This window comes from Pangasianodon hypophthalmus, chromosome 5, assembly GCF_027358585.1.
Source record: "Pangasianodon hypophthalmus isolate fPanHyp1 chromosome 5, fPanHyp1.pri, whole genome shotgun sequence".
Lineage (NCBI taxonomy): Eukaryota > Metazoa > Chordata > Actinopteri > Siluriformes > Pangasiidae > Pangasianodon > Pangasianodon hypophthalmus.
Genome location: NC_069714.1, coordinates 20,366,807 through 20,387,574, shown reverse-complemented (window position 1 = coordinate 20,387,574; position 20,768 = coordinate 20,366,807). Strand labels below are relative to the sequence as shown.

Here is a 20,768-nt window from a genome sequence, read left to right as displayed (position 1 = left end):
CTTTCATCATCATGTTAGCCTATTTTCACTTTGGTTAACAGTTTCCCACATTAACCATAATGCCTTTCGACTACCCACTGATAGAGGTACCACTGGGATTCATCTCTACTTAAAGAAAGTGATGCAGCAGCGCTTTAGACCTTTAGACTGTTCAGCTGTCTCTCCTCCTCATCTGTACACTCTGCTCAAACAGATCAGCGTCAACTTTCAAGCTAATATCGCCGTCAGCACCATCGTGCTTGTCAGCTTGTAGAGTGTTAAATACCTGAGCGCTAACTCAGTGTAACCATGCTGTACAGCTGCATTGCATTGTGGAACTTTGAGTCCAATGTTTGCTCTCTCTAAGAAGCTCTTGCTCTTTTGTTTTTAGGAGCTAACAGCAAAAACCTGAAGGCTATACCTTATGTTTAAGAATTTGTTTTCTTCTATGAAACACCATTGTAACTGCGCTAGCAATGTCCCCTTGTGATGTCAGCGCAGCACACAATGGCTAACTTCTTACAGGAACACCAAACATACATTACCAAGCAACAAATCGCTAATCACCTCAAATATATTTCAACACAAACAGATTTAATGTCTTTTAATGGAGAAATTTCCTTTAATTATGTGATATACAGACACACAATGTGCTACACTGCACATCCAGTTAGCCTTTTTTTTTTAAAACTATTCTCATTCCACTACATTACATCCTCTCCGAATTAACCACACCTTTCTCTGCCAGTGACCTTGTCCGCTGTGTACCTTATTTTTACTTTTTTACACTGCACTCCCTCAACTTGCTGTTTTCCCCCACCACTCCGTCTTATTCCCTGTGGACGCCCTCTGTCTGTAAGAGCTGCCTCACTCTCTTCCTGTGTGCATGTATCTGTGTATACTCTAAACAGTACTGTCAACTTTTTTACTGATCTCCATAAGGAAAAATACTTCATGTTAAATACAGCTTTCATTTGAAACACTACAAGAGCCCAAATATTTCCTTTGGTAGCCATGGTAAATGTCAGAGGCAGGTTTAAGCAGAGCTTAGTGACAGTAATGCCTTGTTCAATGAAATGCCCCATATGGACAGTAATGCAGGTGTGTGTTTTGTAACCCAGTGGGATCCCCTGCATATGCTGGCACACTTCCAATCCAAAGAAACCAAAGCCCTTACTTACTTCCTCTATTTGCCCACACTAGAAATGCAGGGCAAAACAAACGTTTTTCACACTGCAGGAGTTTGCTAGGTTATCATCAAAGTTGCTAACGACGTTAGAATTTATGGATAAACATCACTTGATGCCACAACATGGATGTGAAGTCTATGGATAGTGTGGGAGAGGATGTACAGAGTGGCACAAACCACACCCCTCTACGGAGCTTATCACCTGAATTCCAACGACAAGAAATATTATAAACACAATGTGCTTATTGATTTAGAAATTCAGAATGCAAACAACTAGCCAACCAAGGCAAGTGATATTTCTAGACCTTGAGCTGCTGAATCAACCAAACACACTTATAAAATGGATGCTACAATACAACAAACAGGTAAAACTATGCCTCGCCCCCCTGTATGAATCCAATACAACTTCCTGTCATACATTAACCACCCTGTGTAAAATGGTTAAGCTTTGCCCCTGCATAGCAACCCATTCTTTCCCTGCCTTTCATTCTTAGTGGTTATGATTTAGTCATAGCTAAGGCTCATTCACTCTATTTGTGATTCTCTCCTCCACCGTATAATTTCACTTTTCCCCTAATGAAAGTTCAAACACAGCTTGGGACGTGCCTATCTGTGCACATAGTGGACTGAAGATGATAAATAATGAACATGCTTTCTCTGTGGCTGCTGCTGCGGCTCCTGCATGTGTGTGTGTGTGTGTGTGTTTGCGTGTCAGCGAGGTCCTCTTTCAGCGCTGCTGTGCTGTGACTGACTCCGTTGTGTGTGCGGTGCATGGCTGAGCTGTTGCGCTCCCGGGCCGTTCTTAGAGTCCAGGCCGAGCGCCAGACATCACTTCCTCCTTCCCACGATTTTAAGATTTCCAGCGTGGCTGCCTGGCCGAGCGCACAAGCACCGCTCTGTTCAGCAGCTGTGGCGACTTTACAGCGACACACACACTGCACAGAGCAGGGGGGAGCATCTGGCTGCTAGGACTGCCAAGACCACGACTGACGCGAGACAGGGTTACACACACACACACTCTCTCTCTCTCTCTCTCTCTGCCGCATACACACACAAATCGCTGTCACTTGTTTTGCAGCTGTGCCATGCTTTGTGATGTGCTCCTCTGTCCCTGCTCTGTGCCCTCAGTGGCCTTTCCACCAAATCTACTGACCAAATTTCACACAGCCAACCAGAGCGAGCATGTGCACTACAAAATGATTTGAAATCTTTCAGATTTCTGTAGTGCTCCATATATCTGATCAGACTTTAAATAGAAGTGAATAGTACATGTGGAAATCACTAGACACCTCATGATTTCATTTGTTTTCAATTCAGGTTGCCAGCATGTGAAAGAAATTGTCCCTCATGCATCTGGATACATTTCAGTTTTTCGATAACCTATTTATATATAAATACTGACAATTAAATCACTGTTTGACTATTTGACTTTTCCTAATATTTACATATTATAAAGCAATAAAATTTCAATGTTTAATGTTGCCGCATTCTAGTTTTAGTCTCATTTCCTATAAAAATAACAGATACATCATTTATCAGATTCCCCTATTCAGTGCGACAGAACATCTTTGTAATCAATCTATCTACCTATCTATCTATCTATCTATCTATCTACCTATCTATCTACCTATCTATCTATCTATCTACCTATCTATCTATCTATCTATCTATCTCACTGTTACAGAAGAGTTAGCATGGGAGTTTGTACAGCAAAGGAAATGGAGTACAATTTGAGGGTGTTTTTAACAAACCAAGCGTGGTAACAGTGATTAATTTCCACTTGTGCCATCATGTTATAACTTAAGTAATAAGCACATATCATTTGGGATTTGGCCCAGATGTGTATTGAAGAGCTTAATTTAAAAATGCATTCATGCAGGAATTTGGCATCCAGTCCTGGCCTCGTATTTTTCACTGAAATGTGTGTTCCTTTTTCCATTTAACCCAGTTCAGCCTAAGTAAAACTCCAGTTATGACATTGTAGGCATTGGTGTAGAATCTTTCAAGCCATAATCACAATGCAGCAAAGGTTTGATTATTTTTCCCTTATTCAATGAACAGTGTGTGTGAGAGCTGGTTGCAGTTACAGTTGGGCTCTGCTCAGAGTAGATTATTAGAGAGACAATGAGCTCTTTATGTGCATGCCATGCGTTTAGGCTTGCTTTGGTGCCCAGGTCATGAGGAGAGGCCTGGGCTGTGATGTAACGCCTGTCTGCAAGTGGATACTCAGAAAGGAAGTTACAAATGGTGGTTAATAAACATAATGGTGGGAGAAAGAAAGTCAGTGAAAGAGAAACTCTTCGGGTGGAAATTGACACTCCCATGACTGTCTTACAAAAGAAGGAATAAAACAAGTATCAGCTTGGGCTACAGGTTGAGACTGAAAATGAAAAAAAGAAGAAGAAGGAAAAAAAAAAACTTGCCGTTTGAAATATGGAAATAGCAGGATTTGCATTTCCTGTCATTTGCCTCTCCATATATTGCTGCATAAACACAAAAGGACATCTGTAAGGCTGCCTTGGCAAGCTCCCAACTTACATGTGTATAAGCCACATGATACACAGAATGTTCTAGAAAACAGTTGAAGCACAAAAGAGCTATATTTCAATACTTCTGAGCAGTTTTCACACTGAGCCAACAGCTGCTGTGTAAAAGTGAGCCCGAGGTGAAATGCAGGGACCAGGCTGGCAGCAGAAAAAAAACTAGCACTCTGTGCACAATCCCACCTTTTAAATCCGTCTCCTGCTCTGCCATGGCTTGCTCTGCTCCCATAGACAAATTTCCCTCAGTACAACCATAATTCACACATGGCTTACTTTCTGCAGGCAGCAGAAGGTATGTCAATGCGCAAGGGCCAAGTTCACCGAGGGCCTTTTGGAACATACTAGAGACAGAAAATGGCAGCAATTTTCAGGCCGTCAGTCATGATGGGGGGATTAGCATGACAAAAAGCCCTTTCTTGTTAAAAGGCAACAAAGCTGGCTGTAAGACAGAGACGTACAGCGCACAGACACTGCATGGGACGTGGGTAGTCTTGTCAAAGGTCTGGTTCTTTCTATTCTCCTCAGGTACATGTTCAGTTTGTAGCTGAAAAGTAATCTGACAAGAAATCTGACTGAGCCAGCCAAAACATTACCACATAATCATATTTTTGGGGTGTACAAAACTACAGTGTGCTGAGTGCTTATTTCATTTTGGAATGAATCTGCATTCTGCAAGGAATCAGTCTAAATCTACACATCTTTCTCAAATATGTATTCACGTCCATATCATAGAATTCAAACTCATTTGTGTTTGGCTGAATTCTGAAGAGTGTCTCGAACATATAGGACATTGCTATAGCTCACAGAGATGTGGCTTTGTGGTAATATTCTTCCTTTGTCTTGTTTAAGACTTCCTCAGTGAGACACACAGACACACAGGCACACACACACACACACACACAGGCCTAGTGAGCTCACACAAAGCCTTTTGTGTCATGTGAAAGTATCCCAATAAAAACATCCCTAAAAATGTTGCCTGTTTGAGAGGATATGGACATCTCCCCAAGGGCAAAAGCTGATGGAATTTTAACAGAATTGTGTCTCTAAAATGAGTAAGATCTGAACTTTAGTTTTCAGGGCAAACTCTATTCTTAACAGCTGTCGGTACACAAGTCTGCTCAGGTTTCTGTATTAACATAATTATGGTTGTGTGTAGCAAAATGACTCATGTAATGCTCGGCTAAACTTCCCTTTCCTACACTTTCTCAGGGTTCTGGACTAAGACGAAACATATTTTGAGACACTGTAAATAGTAGTGCATTCAGATGGAACTTTAACGGTTCAAGTAGGAAAAGTTAAAAGAATATTGTGACAAAAAAGAAAAATGAGACAAAAATGTTGGTAACATAAGCATTTTCCTCAGACATGTTGCTAAATTGCTAATAAAAGACTACGCTGAGCTACGATTACAATGTACTTACATTGAGCATCAGTCACCTAATAATAATAAATGTGGCTTGCCATATTGTATGAATGTTGTCACAACTACTGGAAAAAATTGAATTCTAAAGTGAATGCTACAAAAGTGGGCTATTTATGTGTGTAACATGATGTTGGCTACTGCAACAAGTCCTCATCCGCCTCACAATCTACAGTGTGCCATAACACCCACCATGAAAACACCCTGCTGTAAACAAGATGTTCCTGCAAGAAGTATAAAGCTTCATATAAAGCTATTCATAGTGGATATACTGTCAGTAGCTGCCCAGAGCCTAGCATGTCAGCTGCATATTTCTTCAAAGCAGCAAGCGAGGCAAAGGCTCAGTTCGGTGTTGTTGTTTGGTCACTAGGTGTGAGCTCAGCTCCATGGCAACCTGCACCACCATAGTGATCCAAAACCCGGTTATTTTGGCCTGATGCTGCAGTGAGAATGAGAGACAGCGCTCTGCAAATTCTGTGCAAATTCCACATTCTCTCCACGCTCTGTCGCCCAGTTCCTGTGTTCTTTCGCCCTCATTGTGAGACGGGCCGCTGACAGAGAGAGATGGGTGGAGGTCTGGGATCTCCAGAGGAAGCACAGTGTGCACACAAACACACACTGTGGACAATAAACCATAACCCTGGAGACCCAGAGCTCGTAATCAGTAGTGCTGTGACAAGCATGTTACACTTGGTTGTGGGTAAACTGATTAGGAATTCCATTTAATCAGCAACAATGCTCTGATATCACATCCTGCATAAACGTAACACCTATATACGCACTATATAAAATGCTAAAAGTTGATGGAAGCTGTAGTATAACTCCAGGTGTAGATCAGAAGTGCTGGAAAAAGATGAGGCTTTAGGAAAGAATGAGGCTGCGATGGCGGCCAGCCTCTGCCTTCACCAAAAATATGCTTCTGTTTCCGTTCATCTTTCAGCAAGCCAGGGAGAGGCTTCCTCCTTTCTTCCTCCAAACACACACACATACACAAACACAATTCATGTCTATCTGTCCTGCTGTCCATTGACCTTCTTCCTTCCTACAAAACTTATAATTCAAAAGAAATATCCAAACGTCACAACAGCTCATATATTACTTTATATCACTAAAAAAGTAATTGCTTGATGCAAAAAACTATTTAGAGTTATAAAACAGCCTCTTGTCACAAGATGTAGCTGTCTGTGCTCAGAGTTCATCACAGTCCTGAATACTGGGTAAACACTCAACACAGACGCGGATCTGAGAAGTGCAGGGAAACCACATTAAAAGCTCACAGTAATCACTGGTAATAGCTTCTCGAAGAGAAAACACATCATGTTTACATCTGCTCACCTGTGTGGTCCTGTTCGACAGCAGTGTGAGGAGTGTGTGCTTTACAGGAGCACAGTATTACTGGCATTAGATGTAGTTATTTTACTTCCAGTAGTCAGAGCTTCAGAAATGGATATACTTGGAAGGGACCTTTCTAAAAGTGCCCAGAATGTAGAGAGCATGACGTGCTCAGAGCAAGCTGTGTAGAATCACACAAGTGTGTAAAGGTGAGAATACACTGCAAGTTTCACAAGCATGCTTTAGACACGGTGGCTGAACAGTCAAGGCACACAGGCTGTTTCCGTGAACTGCACTGGGATCAAGAGTCAAAGTGGATGAGGGTTTTTGCTAAAGGTACGTGTGTGTGTGTGTGTGTGGTTGTGAAGTAGGCACACCTGAGGTCTGTTTGAATTACAATTATGTTGCGTACTGTATTGGACAGTAAATTAGTGTTTGGAATGTTAAGTGAAGGCAAAAATCAGATTTTAAACATCTGCTAACAGTGCAACGCAAGAGTAGCTTTTAATTACACTGAAATTTGTTTATTCAAAATACACTTGAATAATAATGCACTAACAAAAGCAAAAAACATGCACTGAGTGGCAGTTCTGCGGGTGGAAATGCTTTGTTGATGAGAGAGGTCAGGTCAGAGAATGGCCAGACTGGTTCGAGTTGACACAAAGTCTATGGTAACTCAAATAACCACTCTTGACAGCCGTGCTGAGCAGAAAAGCATCTCAGAATGCACAACACTTTGAAACTTGAGGTGCATGGGCTACAACTGCAGAAGACCACATCGGGTTCCGCTCCTGTCAGCTAGGAACAGGAATTTGAGTCTCACAGAAACTGTTCAGCAGAAGATTGGAAAAATGTTGCCCGGTCTGATCAGTCTTGATTTCTGCTGTGGAATCCAGATGGTAATGTATAGCTGACAAATCTGCAAATTTATGTGATGCAATCATGTCAACATGAACCACAATGTCATAGAAATGCTTCCAACACTTTGTGCAATCCATGCTACAAAGACTGTGGCTGTTCTGAGAGCAAAGCAGGGCATTTGGTGTGTGGGGGTGGGTTTACCTAGTATTCATCTGTTCCTAATTAAGTGGCCACTGAGTGTATATGCCTAATGCAATGTGAGATTCAGCCACATAAAAACTAGACTGATTGTGCCTGTTGGAAATGAACTCCCATGTAAAATTTGTCCATTACTTAATGAGAAAATGAACACAATTTTAATGTGAAATGTGGAAATGAAGTAAGCCATAAATGACAACCAATTCTGTAGATCAAGTGATGAGAGACTAGAAAAATTTCAGGAAATGTTCGATCTAAGTGGCACATGGTATCTCAGTTATTGTAATGTTATTTCCCCTTTTGAATGCATAAATACTTTAGTGAAAATTCGTCCTAGTGTAAGCGAGAGATGGATGTCGAGCTCACCTGGGTGGCTTTGTCTCTCATGCAGGGTACACAGGGGGCGTGGGTGGCATCACGGGGCCAGTGGCCTGACAGGTAGGGGCCAGTGAGGGCGTCCAGGGAGGAAGTCCGGCGGATACTGGCACTGCTGCTACTGCTGCCCACTGGACCAGCCAGTGAAACTCTGCACCTCTCTGTGATAGACAAAGATGGCAGAAGATATAGGGAGAAGAGTGGGGCCAATTTGGTGGGTGAAAGATACAACAAGGACAAACAAGTGGGGGAGGAAAAAAAAGGAACAGATGGAAAGTAGAAGAGAGAAGAAGAGAAAAAAGTATTAGGAGCTTAACATGCAAAACGAGGCCAGTTCATTAAAATGGTCTGTGATCAGTATTGTTTGCTTGGTAGGCATACACTGCAAGAGTGGGAGATTGTGTGTGTGTTTGGGCAAGCACTGTGTCTGTGTGTATGGGGTTTCGAGCAGAAGCGGGCTGCAGTGTAAATAGGTGGTGAGGTTTGCCGGTGATTATCAGTAAAGCTCGGCAGATTGAGACGGCATTAACATAGTAGCCAGCAGGCCTTTTAATGAAGGCAAAGCTGATTAAGCTCTGATTGGCTGAGGCAGGCTGGCTTCGAGGAAGCGGCCCTCATGTCTTGACCTACATTCACTGAGCCTCCACAAGTACTTGCCCCCTATACTCTCTCTCCCTCCCTCTCCTCTCTCTCCCTCACTCATTCTTTCCACCACACAATCAACAGGCTCCCTCTCGCTCACAGACAAAATCTCCCACTATCCCTCTCTTTCTCGCCTCTTTTTTAAGACCATTCTTTCATGTAAATCTGCTCCATTGAATACACTCGAGAAGGGCGAGGCGTACAGTACGAACGAAGCCGCAGCACCTGTCGTTTTTGTGCTGCTCTGAAGAGCTGGAGCCGGTGCAGGAAATCCAGCATATGGGCTTTTCAGCGCTGCCTTAAAGCACAACTGCTCTCTCTTTACACAAAACTTTTACTACACACATTACGTCAATCCCTCACTGTGTGTGTCTGTGTGTGTCACATATTCACTACCACTCCCAGGAAAACAAATCAGAGGGGAATCATTAAAGCTGTTTGCAACCATTACTCTAAGGAGCACATGCACACACACTCACACTCGACTCACAAAACAAGAAGCTCAGCAACTTTTCACTGCTGGCAGGGACCCTTACTTCACTCAGAGGTGACATCAGATACTGAACTCATCAAAAACATAAAAGCAGAACTGGATTTTTTGCACTGTATTTTGAAACGGAGAGCAGAGAAATAGCAGAAATGCTTTCAAGAGGAGGAACCTGGGAGAAATTTCAGAGGAAGTCATGCTCACTAAGCATGGCTGTGTGCATGTGAGGACATAAGCTGTATTGGGTCAAGCTGCAGACTTAGCTGTGTGTGTGTTAGCATTGGTTAATGTGATCACATGGGAACAAATATGCCTTCAAGTTCTTTGGCATGTTGCAATACACAAACAGGTGTGATAATGTTTGGGTGTCTGTGTATATATGTGTGTCTGTGTATATATATGTGTGTGTGTGTGTGTGTGTGTGTGTGTGTGTGTGTGTGTGAATACTATCCTCTCTATGAAGTCCATAATAAACCTAGCCAGCAAAGCAATTCCCAGAGGCTCACTTCATTACCCACGTAATCACTCTCTTTTTCCATATGTCTCTCACTCGTAAGCGCACAAAGATAAGAGTACTGAATGACCAGGCTGTTGTGTTGAGACACAGGTTGGATGTGTGCTCTGGTAGTAAATGAGGTTGTGTGTGTGAGGTGGAGATGCTTTTCTGAGCACTAAAAACTGCTTATCAGCACTGCTCATGCTGTGTCTATCACACACTCCACCTGTTAAACTCTGTTCAATCATTCACCGACAAGGGCAAACCAAAAGCTTTGCACCAACAGGCTAAACTCACTTAGAATTTACACTGAACGGACACTAAACAGAGGCGACAACAAGGCAATTAGCTTAGCTCTATTACTCTATTAAATCTACAAGTCTATAAACAGCAATTTGTCAATTAATACACCCTTAAAAGAATAGTCCAGAGTATTTCACCCTGATCTCTATCTACTGCATCAGTAATGCATGTGTGATTACCACAGAAAAGAATTTCAACACGTTTCCCTATACTGAGAACAGAACAGAAAAACCGGTGACTCAAAACTCCCTTAAAAAGGATGTCTACGGGCAGTTATTGAATTAATACACTCAAAATGAGACACTATATAAAATGTGAATTCAAACCTACAACCATTACAATCGATAAATTCTGTAGAATGGGAGCCATGAGAGAAAGTCTTACCAAATGCTGTTCTTTTGATAATTAACTTTGGACCACTGGAGAAATTCCTGCTACTTACGCTTTTCTGAAAGTGTTTGTTATATCCTTGCACAGTCAGTCCCACACAGCTACACTGGTAGCACATGACCACAAAATCTGAAACCCCCTGAAAAAGGAGTCCCATCTCTGAAATCGACACATTATACACATTAAGAGCTTAATGAAAGAGTTCTCCAAAAACTACATGTTTTGACTGCCCCTAATATACGTGTGTCCAGGAAACAACTTACCTGTTCTTTTTACAGTACAAGAAAACTTACTGAAATTCTCATTTCTAGTAATCATGCATAAAATACAGATGCAGCAGATCGAGTGTGTGTTGAAAAAATCTGGACTGTTCCTTTAACATGCATATCTCCTCCCTGTGAAAGCAAATTCACTAATCAAAGCTGACAAATCTTTCCGGTATTATGACTCGGTTCTAGATAGCACACCTCACTAGATACTTCGGCACCACAGTGCAAACATTAAGACACCTCACCACTGTCAGAAGAATGTGAGTGCCTGTTTGGGCTGGAAAAGTAAAATTAATCTCCAACCAGACTCAACACATTCTGTGCTGGTGAACAAACAATCTGGAGGAGTAGATGAACGTGAGTGAGCAGGGTTGATATGGGTGTAAGAGGGTGCAGTGGTGGCTCTACTCCCAACTGGGCTCTTTTGTAAGGCATCCGGTGTGATCTCGTTGTGGCCTGCCCTTACCATTCCTGTGTGCTTTGCTCCATCAAACCACTGCTTTCCAAGAGCATTGCAAAAACAAGACTTTGGGGCCTGAGCATGTCTGTTTGGAGTTGTATCACAAAGAGGAATAGTTTTAGTGGAAACGTGGGAGCTTATAAGGGCTGTTGCAAACTGCTTGATTAACGGCCTGGAAGAATGTTTGCAATTATTGGTAACTTTGTGGGACATGTTCACTGAAAACAGATTTCATGCTTGGAAGCCCTTAAGCAGGCCTATTCCTCCCTTCCTCTGGTCCAACTTGTTTGTCTTCAAACCCTTTCTTCATCCTTCACTCCCTCTCTCCCTTTCTCTCAGAGACTAGCATGTTCAAAGGGTCTTGGGTAAGCCTGTTGATCTGGAAAATCACTAGACTTCACAGGAACAAGAGCAGACTGTTCAGAGGAGCACAATGGGATAGGTGAGACGAGGGGAAGACTAGAAGCTAGAGTGTAATACTGTAATACTGTATGCAGGGCTTGCACCGTGCTTCTTTTTCTGAACAGAGCCATTTTGCTAAAACTGAGAGAAACAGAGGATAAAAGAGAGATTCTTCTTTGATTCTGCACTGCACTGCTCCTGCAGCTAAAACAACCTCACGATCGGCTGTGTCTGCTTACATTTCAGACCCCAAATTACCCGAATCACCTAACACTGGTATTAAAATAATCCCCTGCATGTAGAACCGCAGTCTCATGTTTACAGATCAGCTCGCACACGTCGATTCCTTACTGTTTCTACACGCTGAGTTTTATTTTCTTAAACTAGTTGGAAAAATGTAGCTGCTGCCTCAAAAGCGGTGAACAACGATATACGAACTACATCACTGAAACACTATTGTAAATGACGCGTGGCAATTTTGAGAAAGGGATCGCTAGGAGACAATCTCCACGGCCTGGCCTGTAAGCAAACACATTAGATGCATAATGAACCTCCTTCTGCGAAAGGGTAAACTTACACATGGCTACCGTGTGCACAACACTGCTCCTTTAGCAGTCACACACACACATTGAGGCCTCTGTCATATTTCCATGTGGCAAAGCTGGCCAAGTGCCCTTGCTACAGTTTTACGAATAAGCCGTCTGGCTGAGAAAAACTGCGCCAGATAAGCATTAAGCGCCATTTGAAGAGAAAATATGGTGCTGTGGAGCTCAAAGTTAGTGGGTTCATGCTGTTGGCGGCTCTGTTTCTGGAGCTCCACCAGCACCCCTCCCCCCCCGCAGGCCGAGAGAGCAGATGGGGGTTTTCAAGCCTAATCGGGTTTTACCCAGCAGCCCATGGAAAGGGGAATATCTGTGAGGTAGGGCACAGTGGCAGGGTAGAGGGGGAGGACTGATAATCTGCAGTGTCTCAGAGGTAGAGGTGAGGATTTGTGGAGCATCTTCAGGCTGAATGGATGGAAATGACAATGACGGTGTCGGTTAAACTGATGCCGTGATGGACATGTTAATGCTCCCAGTTCTCTGGCATGATAATAAAGGGGCCCAACTGCTCCTAATGTAGGCTAATAACTAGCTCAAGGTGAATGTCACACATGAAACCATTATCCCAGTTGTTCTCAATTTGCTCCTCAGGGACTCCTAGCTAGTGCACGTTTTCATGTTTTAGCTCCCAGCACACCTGAGGCAGGAAAGAAAGGCCATCGAACACTGACTATCCCAAGTAGGGAGACGGTGCAGACTGGAGAACTCCAAATGGGAGGATTTGAAACCCAGCAGGAGATCAGTTTCAGTGAAAACAATCCAAGATGGCTGACAGCTAAGGTTAGAAGCTATTTTTGGCCTGTTTGAAGGAGTCCAATTCATCCTACTTGGGTTGTTAAGCACCAGAACAGAATAAATCCGTGGAGCAGCATGATGCCAGATTTGCATAGGAGTGGATCAAAAACCTCTGCATCAGAGGTTACATTTCCATCCAAATCTCAAAGTGAACATAAGCATAAATAAGCATCATAGGCTGCAACAGTTACTGATTAGGTTTCTATATTCATTATCTCGTCCATCTTCGTACGATCTAGTGCGGTCATGTCATGATCGTACAGTTTTCTCAAATTCTGCAATGATCCGTGAAAAGTGACAGTACTGAGCAATTTAGGAGAATTTGTGAAAACTACTAGCACACTGAAAAGCATCCAAGTCACTGGCTAGGAAGACAAATCTAGATCCTTTATCAAAGCTGTGAAACTCTCTATCTGATTTCAGACACCCATTTTTCACAGCTTTTGAGCGTTTACCTTCTGGCACCATGTTCCTGCCTTCATTACAAGCAAAAAATTTACTTTAGTTATTTTGAATTGTTAGGTAAAATTGATTAAGCAGACTTTTCATCTCCCACACAGGGTTAAAGTAGAGAGTCTAATGTTACCTTAATGTCCGAGATGGAATGATGCTTGCATGAGTGATGATTTGTATAATAATGTGTCATGTTATGTATGTAACTGAAAGGAAAAAAAAAACACTCATATATTGAATGAGTAAGGTAGACATGTTACCTTTGTGCACAGGTGAGCTTGGGCTTATTCTCTCAGGTGACAGTCTGTCATTGTCAGGTGAGCCCTGCTGTGAAGATGCCAGGGCTTTGCCCCTGTGCCCACAAGATGCTGAAGAGGAAGATGAGGAAGAGGAAGAGGGGGTGCAGGAGGAACACACTGGCCCTGGAGGATGTGAGCCAGCTGTCAGCACCAAACTGTCCGTCAGTGAGCTGAGCAGCAGGGAGGGAGAGTGAGAGCCGCTGTGAGAGGGCACACACAGGGAGGAAGGCACGCTGGCATGAGCTGATGCCACACTGACCTGCGGGCACTGCGTGTGAGGAGCCACGGGAGAACTACTTCTGAGTGCCGAGGAGGAGGAGGAGGAGGTACACGTAGGAGATGCGGACGGGCTCAAAGCGGCGCACGAGGAGGAGGAGGAAGAAAAAGAAGAAGAGGAAGAAGAAGAGGTCGCGGCGCGAGAAGGAGCGCACAGGCGGCTTCCGGCTGCGTCGCATCCGCCGCTGCAGCATTTAACGTTAGCGCTATTTCCTCCTCCTCCTCCTCCGCCGCCGCCGCCGTTGGACAGCGCCATCCTGGTCGGTAGGGGGGGCTGTGGCTGTGCTTTGAGCTGGAACGGCACGGTGGCTTTCATGGGCAGCAGGCGGCTCAGTAAACTCACCCCGGCGCTGAGACCCGAGGCTCCGCTCGAACTTCCGCCGCTCACCGAGCTGCAGCTGGACGTCGGCGAGCCGTTTTTACGAACTCTTTGGGACATGACGCTCACAAACTACCGAAAAAGGAAGAAAAAAAAAAAGAAGTGTTAACATACGCCAGGTATGTTTGAGGTCGTGGACACTCTTTTATCCTTCTTGTGTCACTCCATGCAGCGTGCGTGTGTCTTTTTTTGTTTGTTTGTTTTTTGTGCACGGTTCCGCACCGTGGCTATAGAGCAGAACCGTTCCCGTCCTGAAGTAAACTACACAGCCGTGTGAGCCACGCACCGTCAACTCCTGCCAAAGCCCCGCCCACACAGCCCTCTGATTGGCCAGTCCTCGACATAAGACAACTTTTCATTGGCTGGTTAGAGGATCCTTTTAACTCTTTAAAGTTATACAGGCCTGGTGGAGATCTCGTACAAAAAACACTGTACAAAGCAATAGTGCAGTGTGTCATATGTCATCTTATAACCGCATCTTATTCACTTATTCACTATATAGTGCACTACTTTGACATGACATTTTTATTTCCACGAAAGTACACTGGGAAGTCCAGTGTGTCCCAATATGAAATCCCATAATGCATAGTAAAGATTGGCTCCAGATTAAGTACCTTACCTAGTAGGACAGATTATGATTACACATTTCTCTCCCTGTTATTAGCGCCATGTTTATTTTAGATGCTGTTTAGAAAAGGCTTTGTTGTGGGGAACACGTGCTTTTGCATTGATGCTGTGGCTTCAACACCCTCCTGTGGTCAAAATGCTGATACTGCTGTGGATCCTCTCCCCTCCTGATTCACACCTGGAGCTTCTGCAAACGTGATTTCCATTTGTTTCTGTGGCTAATCCCACATCCATACCCTAAACAGTTCCACTTCCTCAAAACACTTTATGCTCAACTCTCACCCTGTCCTCAGTGAATAATTTCACCTGCATACTGCTAAGAACTGCCGCTGTGATCATAAAGCCTGTTCTGCACTCAACCCATGACTCTGATCTACGATATGCTCATAATGAACATCCTTTCAACACACTCAGTAGTGTCTGACTTCACAGTATACAGTTGTGAAAGAGTAATGATTAATAACTGCACTATCCGATGTCATGCAGAAGAGGATGGATTCCCTTTTGAGTCTGGTTCCTCTTCTTCTGGTCATATCAGGAAGTTTTTCCTTAACACCACCACCTCTGGCTTGCTCATTAGTGATCTACATCAGAATTCTAACGTCTTTTCTTAATAAAATTAAATTCAACTGAAATAAACACACTTCCCAGTACCTTCAGTGTGTATTGAATACGTGTCATTATCTGAAAATAATACAGCACTCATTTTTTTTGGTTGCATGTTAAAGAAGGAAACAAGAGACATGACTTCTTTAATATAGTCTTTAATCAACTGAGTAATGCAGGGTTGTACAGCAAGCTTTATTTCTAAATGGCATTAAAACATATATCTTTTTGAGTAGACTAAACTGAGTAGTTATTTGTTCTTTTCTCAAAGCGCTTACTTTACAAGCTGCAATAGAAAACATTTCAGTGGCTTTTTTTTGTTGCAATAATCTCAGCCACGGATCTCAGTGGAGCCATTAGCATCGGTATGAATTCGATGACTGAAAAAGGAAACAAAACAAAACAAAACAGCAGCCCATCATGAACAAATACTTTCCATTCTCTCTTATACATACACAAAGAAAATCTGTAATTCTAGTTTCTTGATGATAATAAGATGACACACTGCTAAATTTTTGCATGCCTGAATTTGAAGAGCTGCAGTGGTTGTTGGGACTAATGAAACAGCACATTTTCTTTTTGCTTTCAGTGATTTTGGAGATGAAAAAATCAATATAAAAATGCTTGATTAGACTTCCACTGTGGTTAATATTCATGTGGTATAAATGGGAACAGTTCAGATGATGACATGGTTTGTTATAAAATACACATTGCCTGTGTTTACTTTAAATTTTTAGAAATGAACAGTTTGAATGTGACAATCTCATTGCCAAAGCTGCCATGTTTCCTCTAGAGAAGTAATCATTAACCCTCTTTCTAAACATCACACCTTCTTCAGTTACAGCCCTAATCCAGCACAAGTGCACCATGTAATCAGTTTACTTGATTAGCCGGATCAGCTCAGCTGGATTAAGGTTGGAACAGAATTCTTTAAGAAGGAACATCTCCATGAACCGGGTTTGTTTTTACTGCTCTAGAGTACAACACAGGGTGTAAAGGCTGGCAATTAATGAAATCACGAATAACGAAAAACGAGATCATGTTCTAAGGTGACCTGGGCTAACTGAATTTTTTTTTTTTTTAAAAGCACTAAATTTAATGAGTACAAAACACACACAGGTTTTGAGTCTAATCAGCATTGCACATGGGCACCTGTAAATGTTAATCATTTAGCAACATGCTGTAAAAAGCAGTGACATAATTCAATAAGAAGACCAGAAGTTTGACGCAAACACATTCTGCATCACTAATCCTGCAGGCTAAATATAGTTTAAGGTCATCATTTCAGTAATTGAGAACTAAGGGCCTAGGAATAAAATAAGTCACTTATTTGCCTTTCTACAGGGGTAATTGCTTCTGTTTGGCTTGAGAAGGAAATGGCATGTACATAAACTTAGTAATATCTGTCTGAAATAACTGTGCTATTTTATCCAGAGATAAATATCACAGTGTTACAACATTGTTCTTGGTCCCACAGCAACAGTTGAGCATTCTGTATATGTGCAAGCAAAAGCACGCTATACAGATATATTTACACCACATTGGTGAACCTATTTTACATACATACAAAACTAAGATTTCAGCTTCATCAACTGGGACAGAGGAAGTGAAAGAGATACTTTTTGTGAATAATAAATTTGTCAGTGAATGTTTCTGTTGCACAGTCCAGTTCAGAAAACGCATAGTCCAGTGATTAAACTGGCATGAGATAAGTGGCACATTCTTCACTTAAGAGCATAACTGAAAATTCACACAGCATACATTTAGCTAGTTGTGCATTTTAAGTCAGTCTCTATAAGGGCGAGTTTTGCTTTGCAGTATGAGAGGTTTTCCCATAACGGAGCATCACTATGTAATTATTTGAATGGCTCATGTCTGAGCCTGCAAAATGCATCAGTAATTGTGGGCGAAGGAAAAAAAAAAAAAAAAAGGTAAACTCCTCAACTGTATATTTAAAATGAAGACGAGTTCAATAAATTGTGTGATGCAATGTTTTACATACAGCAATTATTAATAAGGGTAAGTGTAGTGGCACTGAAATTTTGTGTAGTTTGCCAGGATTATCTGGCAACATTTGTTCAAACTGCTCATACACATGAATGACACTGAAGCACAGGGATGGATGACAGTGCAACCCTTAAACTACCAACAAACTCAAAAGGGACGCAATATATCATGATATTCATTAGAATAATATAATAGAACATTTAAAAAAGTATCTGGACATACAGCCTTGAGGTTTGGCCCTTGGCACTGTTAAAAAAGGGAAATAAAACCACATAAAAACTCGATTCTGAAGTAACAGCTGTGTATATGCATCATCATGTGCATATGTATCATTGATCTAGACTCAGCTTCCCTCTTACAGTATGATTGTATGCATAATGAAATGAAAGCTAGCCATCAGTTCAAGATTACTCTGATATCTGAGACATGATCATGACCATAATTGACCATATTTGTCATTTCAGTACAGCTTTCATAAACAGAGGTTTAAAAAGAACTGAAGTAGCTGTAATACACACAATAATGTACACATTTAGTTCCAGCTCTATGTAGTGTAACATTAGATATAAATTACATTTGAAGTACATACTTGGTGTCCGTGGTTTTGACTGGAATGCAGAGAGCAACACCTAACCTAAGCCATTTGTCCATTTCCTCATACAAGTCCTCTGCAGAAGTATCAAGTCATAGGTCACATCTGATCTAGTGCTCTCACACAGATCCTTATGCAGAGTAATGCATCAGACTAATAATGTAGACACACTCATGTAGATCCACACTTGCAGAAACCAGGTCCACGTCTTTTCAAAACAAATAAAAGAGTGAAGTATGTACTTCTGTGTCTGCTGAAAAGGGAGAACATTATTCCAGAGATCAGACTGAGATTGATTCAGATTGTAACAGAATTGAAAATCCTCCATCCTTCACGCTTGCATCTTTTCAACTGTCCTCTGTTGTTGTGCACCTCCAACAGGGGAGAAAAACATACACACACACGCCCGAAAATCATTTTACCTTTCCCTCTCAGGATTGTTGGGATTGATAAGAAGGGATTGTCATCCATAAGATGTTTCTTAACTGCAGACAGTGGTGGTTAAAAAGATAAGTGCACCATTTAGTTTACAATATTATGTTAATAAAAATGGAAAACGCTGCAAAACATAGGACAAAATTAAAAGTATTGAAGAGCACCTCAAAGCTAAAGCCTATTGCACATTTCAGAATGTAATACAAAAATGGGGGATACATGTATATATTACATACAACAAATGCTTGAATGTACTATGCATAAAACATAACAGATGCTATTGCAGTCAAAGATCTTAGAGACCACTGCGTTTTCTATCAACTTTTATATGGACTTAATTTCATTTATGTCCATATGAGCATTCTAGCATGATTGTTAAATCAATAAATTGTCATTTTTTTTCCCCATTTTTTTTTTTTTTTAAGTTTTAAGACCAGATTTAAACAAGGTCCAAGAAATCAGACATAACTATGAGATTAAGATCATGATTATAAAAAAAAGTGCAACAAATACAAGAAAGTAATTATCAGACAACCAGACACACAATCATACTTTGATTTACAACAGGACAACATAACTAATGGAAGCATTTTAAGCCAATGATGCTGCATAGCTGGGTTCGGTTTAAAGCAATTACTTCAGAAAAACAAAAAAAAAATAATAAAAGGTCAGAGAATTTCAAGAAATACCACGATGTTAAGTGCTTGCAAATCGTATCTTAGAAAACTGTTTTCTCTTCCTCCTATAACATGCTGCCAAACCCTCCAGTATCAATAAGCTGCTTGTGGCCGTTTCTCAGCAGGGTAAAAGTTTATAGGCAGGTTGGGTCAGAGGAGAGAGTTGCCGTGGCAGTTCCCCCTCCGACCAGGAACACAGCAGTGCTGGATTTAGAGCGAGTAGCGCCTGCTGCACCCTGCCCTCCACCTGCCCCGTTGTTGTTGACCTCTCCATCCAACGTATCCGTAGAGATGACCCACGTGGAGGGGCGCCACCGCTTCAACGAATAAGGCGTCTTCACACGTCTCTTTATCTTCTCAGCTGATGCAGCTTTTCCCTCCTGAGAGAAGCTCTCACCTGTAGGAGAGAGAGAGAGAAAGTTAGCTAACTACTGACTAAGTGTATAAATGCAGTTGCATATTATTCCACAACAGTGAGTAGCAGCATTGGGATAAATGTCTATGATTACAGTACTAGTTTATATTCTGATGCGGAAAGAATATAAACATTTTTATGGAAATGCGATCTAAAAATGAATACTGACAGACTCAATTTTAATTTTTACTAAGCATGTTAATGTCACCTTCTAACGTTAGGCATCATACAAAGAATTTTGAACATTATTTGAGCAGGCTTGTAACCTGAAATGAAACAAATCCAAGAACATGTACAAAAACCTTGTATATCTCATAAGTGACAGATAAACATTCCATCTGGAGTAACAAAGTAAATAATATCCTTAATACCCTATTAATAGAGATCACTCCAGATAAATCACTCCAAATGTACCATTTCTAGTCAGGCCTTTTCCCAATTTAGTTTTGTTGTTCAGCTACCGAGCGGAAAAAACACACGTCCACTTTATGCTTAATGGACTGCACTGGCGTCAAAATAGCATAATCAAGGTTGTGGCCCGTGTTCTGGCAGCATGCAGCTGTCTGTCACCATGCAATATGCATGAAACTACTTTTTGACTGCAGGGCGTGTGTATCCCTTGTTCAATGCATAAAGCACAAAGCAAGCCTTAAAGCAGACCAAAAAACAAAAACAAGCCCACAATCGGTCACTCCATGGCTGTGTATGCAGCAGATTTGCAACATGTAACATACTTAAGCAACTACATGTTGTCTTTCTATTTTTGTTCAAATCAGATAGAAAAGGTGGCTGAAGATTTCTTCTGGTTTACAGGTTTTTTTTTTAACCAGCAAATCATATGTGGGTGTTCCACCCACCGCTATACAATACAATACTATACAAGAATCTGGAGCATGTCTAATGTCTATAAACCACAGCTATCTTCGGTTAAAATCTTTGGCATAAGCTTCCTGGCACCATCCAAGTGTGCCATGTTTTTTGGTATTGTTGTATGGCACTCCCATCTCCCTACATACATCGCACGTTATCGCTGTTTACAACTGCGGCAGAATGTTCTCTGAATCCTTATCAGCCCGGAGAAGTTTCCCTCCCTTTCCACGCAAAAAAAAAAAAAAAAAAAAAACAAAGAGAAAGAAGGACAGAGGAAGGGAGAGAGATAGACCAGCTTTCTCTTGTTGAATAAAGCGGTAGTGCTAATTGGCCTGTTAGAGAAGGACACTCAGGGCAGGAACACACACAGGGGTCTATCTGTAGAGGAT

General features: G+C 41.8%; 2 protein-coding genes across 3 annotated transcripts in view; both read right to left on the bottom strand.

Annotated features, from left to right (window-relative positions):
• The window catches only part of fam117bb (family with sequence similarity 117 member Bb), a 31,799-nt gene extending 17,308 nt beyond the window's left edge, over nucleotides 1-14,491 (bottom strand). Inside the window, exons 1-2 of one of the 2 annotated variants that reach the window (XM_026912677.3) lie at nucleotides 13,457-14,491; nucleotides 7,889-8,058 (exon numbers count right to left, since the gene is read on the bottom strand). In XM_026912677.3, coding sequence (XP_026768478.2) covers nucleotides 7,889-8,058; nucleotides 13,457-14,210 — 924 coding nt within the window. In that variant the 5' untranslated portion in view covers nucleotides 14,211-14,491. The remainder of the gene's footprint in view (nucleotides 1-7,888; nucleotides 8,059-13,456) is intronic. The other variant, XM_026912676.3, reaches the window with a different exon arrangement.
• A 1,034-nt stretch (nucleotides 14,492-15,525) lies between these two features.
• The window catches only part of bmpr2b (bone morphogenetic protein receptor, type II b (serine/threonine kinase)), a 57,474-nt gene continuing 52,231 nt past the window's right edge, over nucleotides 15,526-20,768 (bottom strand). Inside the window, exon 13 of the mRNA XM_026912675.3 lies at nucleotides 15,526-19,491. Coding sequence (XP_026768476.1) covers nucleotides 19,229-19,491 — 263 coding nt within the window. The 3' untranslated portion in view covers nucleotides 15,526-19,228. The remainder of the gene's footprint in view (nucleotides 19,492-20,768) is intronic.